At 54.8% G+C, this 4,568-nt stretch overlaps 1 protein-coding gene across 1 annotated transcript; it reads right to left on the reverse strand.

The window, feature by feature from the left end:
- Nucleotides 1-296: 296 nt before the first annotated feature.
- On the reverse strand, nt 297-3,451 carry LOC130143451 (olfactory receptor 14C36-like; the record flags this gene model as incomplete). Its single annotated transcript, XM_056326139.1, has 2 exons — nt 3,382-3,451; nt 297-1,228 (listed from the first exon to the last, which is right to left on the reverse strand). Coding segments are annotated over exons 1-2 (1,002 nt in total), but the record flags the coding sequence as incomplete, so codon positions are not given.
- Nucleotides 3,452-4,568: the final 1,117 nt, after the last annotated feature.

The following is a 4,568-nucleotide window of genomic DNA, read 5'->3' on the forward strand; positions in this document are numbered from 1 at the left end:
ACTGGTGCTTTACTCTCTGGGGAACTTGATAGATATCTTCACTACACAAGCCCCTTAAATTACAGAGATGTGACACAGGAGTCCAGCTGCACCATCCTGGATGCAAACGTACAAAAGCCTCTGGGTCAGGCAGGCTGGGTTCATGCTATTGAGGAAGTGGAGTGCATGCAAACATTCTAGGAGAAACACAATTGTGACATTAAAAGTGCTAAATGCACAGGATGTTCCAGAGATGACCAGGAAATGCCTTGTGAGGAGATTCAGGCAGTTCAGTGCTGCTGAGAGACACCTGACTGCATCAGCTTCTTCAGTGCGTCCTTCAGCTCCTGGTTCCTCATGCTGTAGATGAGGGGGTTCACTGCTGGAGGCACCACCAAGTAGAGAACTGACACCACCAGGTCCAGGGATGGGGAGGAGATGGAGGGGGGTTTCAGGTGGGCAAACATGCCAGTGCTGAGAAAGAGGGAGATCACGGCCAGGTGAGGGAGGCACGTGGAAAAGGCTTTGTGCCGTCCCTGCTCAGAGGGGATCCTCAGCACAGCCCTGAAGATCTGCACATAGGACAGCACAATGAAAATGAAACATCCACAGACTAAACAGGAACTAATCACAATAAGCCCCACTTCCCTGAGGTAGGTGTGTGAGCAGGAGAGCTTGAGGATCTGTGGGATTTCACAGAAGACCTGTCCCAGGGCATTGCCTTGGCAGAGCGGCAGTGACAGTGTATTGGCCGTGTGCAGCGCAGCACAGAGAAACCCACTGGCCCAGGCAGCTGCTGCCATGTGGACACAAGCTCTGCTGCCCAGCAGGGTCCCGTAGTGCAGGGGCTGGCAGATGGCCACGTAGCGGTCATAGGCCATGACGGTGAGGAGAGAACACTCTGCTGAAAGGAAAAAGACAATCAGGAAGAGCTGTGCAGCACATCCTGAGTAGGAGATGTCCCTGGTGTCCCAGAGGGAGTTGGCCATGGCTTTCGGGAGAGTGGTGGAGATGGAGCCCAGGTCGATGAGAGAGAAGCTGAGGAGGACGAAGTACATGGGGGTGTGCAGGTGGTGGTCGCACACTACTGTGATGATGATGAGGCCATTGGCCACGAGGGCAGCCAGGTAGATGCCCAGGGAGAGCCAGAAGTGCAAGAGCTGCAGCTCCCGCGTGTCTGCAAATGCCAGGAGGAGGAACTGGGAGATGGAGCTGCTGTTGGACATCTGCTGCCTCTGGGCATGGGAACCTGCTCAAGGAGGAAAAGTAGTGACAAGTCAGGCAATTCTTCTGTTAAGGCAAGTGAAAGCTGTTTCTCCTAGATGCACCCCCCGTGCCCCATGCCCCCCCTCTGCCGCTCCTAGGAGAGCTCCCTTCCGAGCCGTGGCTGGAGCTGTGCTGAGTGCTGGCCGAGTGTGCTGTGAGGAGCAGGGGCTGTGCCCGCTGGCTGCCCAGCAGTGAGCCCTGCTCTGCAGCAGGGGCTTCATGGGAACCGTGGGGGCAGGGGCCAGTCCTGGCCTTGCACTGGCTCAGCCCAAACTGCTCCCAGCGCAGAAGGGCCTGTCAGCATCGGCTCTGCCCGTGCAGAGCAACGGCCATGGCCAGAGTCAGGTCAGGAGGGCTTTGTGCTGTGCTCAGGGAGAGCAGAGTGAGTGCTGAGAGGCAAGGGCACTGTCTGTGCCTTAGGGCAGAGGCAGGGACTCTGCTCTCTCCATCCCTCTCCTTCCCAGCTGCCCGGCAATTGCTCCTTTCTTAGATGGAGAGTGATCACACTGCCATGTTACCCTGACAAGCAGCCAGGCACTGCTGAGAGCAGAGGGATCCACTGCAGAGAACAGAATGCCTCATCCCTTACCGAAGGCTCAGCACCACACTGCTATCCAAGGACACCCAGGGCTCACTGTGTGCCCTGGCAGGCACATACATCTTGGGTGGACACCCGAAGTAGGTGGTCAAGTGTCTTGACCATGGCAAGTTCTTGCAGGAGACTCAGCTCCTTCCCCGGCCTCACAGACTGCATTGCCCACAGCATCATCGGTTAGGGGAAAGCTGGGACACCTCCTTGCCGAGGACATGTCTGCACAGGAGGACCCACAAGGTCTGCGCCTGAGCCGGCAGCTGAAACCCCTCTTGCCAGAGAGCCTGTCTGCAATGCCAATAGCATCTGAGCAAGGCCAGGAGAGAGACAAAGGGACACTCGGGAACTCCTTCCCCTTTCCCAGCCCGGCACACCACCTCCCACACAGCAGCAGTGCAGGGCAGTCACCCTCAGGCTGTGCTCAGCGAGAAATGGCACCGTGGCAGCAGGAGAGATGCACTTCATCCCTTCTGCTGCTCTGCTGGACCAGGAGCTGTTGAAACACATGGAACCAACGGTCTAAAGGCTGTGCTGGGTGGGAGAGGAGAGCAGAGGTGTGTTGCTCAGGGAAGGCACCTGCACGGCAGACCATGGCCAGGAGGTGCCCCTATCTGCCCTGCATCAGGGTCCCCCTCAGCATCTCCCCCCCTCCCTGCCCAGGGCTCTGCTGCCTGCAGCTGTCCCTGCCGGCAGCTCTTTCTCTGGCCCCAGGGCTCTTCCCTGCCAGCGCTCACAGAGCCCAGCTCAGCCCCTCTGTGCTTTTGATTGTGTCCTTGACAATGGACATCCCGTGATGCAGGGACACTTTGAAAATCATTGGTCTGTTTCTCTATTGCCTCACCACAGGGGTGACTTTCAACAGTGCTGGCTAACTGGGGAGGTCCAAGAAGGCTGAATGTTAGTCAAGTGCTGCCCACCTACAAGAAGGGTAGGAGGGAGGTTCGGGATAACCAGGAGGTCAGGACCAGCCAGCATGGATGTATGAAAGGCAGGTCCTGCGTGAGGAATCTGATCTCCTGCTGGGACAAAATGACCTGCCTAGTGGATGAGGGAAAGGCTGTGGATGCTGTCTACCTGGACCTTAGGAAAGCCTTTTGGCTGCATCTCCCACTGCATTCTCCTGGAGAAACTGGCTGCTCATGGCTTCGGTGGGTGTTCTCCACGCTGGTTTTGAGCTGGCTGGACAGCCAGGCCCCAAGAGGGGGAGTAAATGGAGTGAATTCAGGTGACAACAGCCCATAAGGAGTGGTGTTCCCCAGGGCTCAGTGTTGGGGCCAGTCCTGCTTCAGAACTTTATTAATGATCTGGCTTGAGTGCACCCTCAGTGAGTTTGCATACAACACCAAATTGAGTGGCAGTGTTGATCTCCATGAGGGCAGTAAACCTCTGCAGAGGGATCTGCACTGGTTGGATCATTTGGATGAGTCCAGTTGTATGAAGTTCAACCAGAAGAAGTGCCAGTTCTGTACGTGGGTCACAACAGCCCCCCACAACGCTACAGGCTTGGGCCAGAGTGGCTGGAAGGCAGGCTGGTGGGGAAGTACCCTGAGGGTGCAGGTTGAGAGATGGTTGAGCATGAGCCAGCAGTGTGCCCGGGTGGCCAAGAAGGCCCATATCATCGTGTCTGCTATCAGAAACAGTGTGGCCAGCAGGACCAGGGCAGTGATGGACCCCCTGTACTTGGCACTGCTGAAGCCACACCTTGAACACTGTGTTTCCATTTTGGGCCGCTCACTTCAACAGTAATGTTGAGGTGGTTTAGTATGTCCAGAGAAGGGCAACAAAGGTGGTGAAGGGTCTGGAGCCCTGCACTGTTGAAGAGCACCTGAGGGGACTTAGGTTGTACAGTGTGGAGAAGAGGAACCACAGGGGGGATCTTTCTGCCTGAAAGGATGTTGTAGACTTGAAAGGTTGGGTTGTAGACCTGAAAGGTGGGGTAGGTCTCTTCTCCCAGGTAAGAAGTGACAGAACAAGAGGAATATGCCTCAATTTACACCAAGAGAGCTTTAGATTGGATATGAGGAAAAACATCTTCACTGCAAGGATGGTCAGGCATTGGAACAGGCTGCCCAGGGAGCTGGTGGAATCACCAGCCCTGGAGGTGTTTCAAAAGTACATAGATGCAGTGCTTCGGGACATGATTTAGTGATGGGATTGGCCGTCCTGTGGTAACGGTTGGATTTGATTCTCTTTAAGGTCTTTTTCAACCTAAATGATTCTCTGTTCCTATGCCTCTATGATATTGCAAGCCTAGCTAGACCAGTTACTGAGCAAGTTGCTCTAGCTGACCCTGCCTCAGTTGGAGGGCTGGATTCGATGATCTCCAGCGGTCAGTCCAACCTGGAAAAAAAAGCCATATATATGAAAGATCATATATCATGTGTATGTCAACACAACTAGGGAAGTTCATGTGAAGAATGTTTCTCCACTCAAATGGCTTGTGGGAAATGCACTTGAAAAATCTGAAAGAAACAAGGCTGCTTTTCTGTGGCCAGGTCATGGGTTAGAATGAGGGTGACAGAGGGGTATGCTATGAGGAGGACAGCTGATTCTCAGGAACTCCTCATGCAGGAGGACATGCCTGTCTGTGAAGGGGCCTGTGAGGTCAGTTCTGTCTCTGGAGGTGACAGGCCGGCAACAGGAACATGGCTGGGAAAGTCCTTCTGCCAAGCTACAGCATAGGACCTCTCCAGGAAAAAGGCTGGGGTACAGGCTGTCATGTCCATTTTGC

The sequence above is a fragment of the Falco biarmicus genome, unplaced genomic scaffold (assembly GCF_023638135.1).
Source record: "Falco biarmicus isolate bFalBia1 unplaced genomic scaffold, bFalBia1.pri scaffold_30, whole genome shotgun sequence".
Lineage (NCBI taxonomy): Eukaryota > Metazoa > Chordata > Aves > Falconiformes > Falconidae > Falco > Falco biarmicus.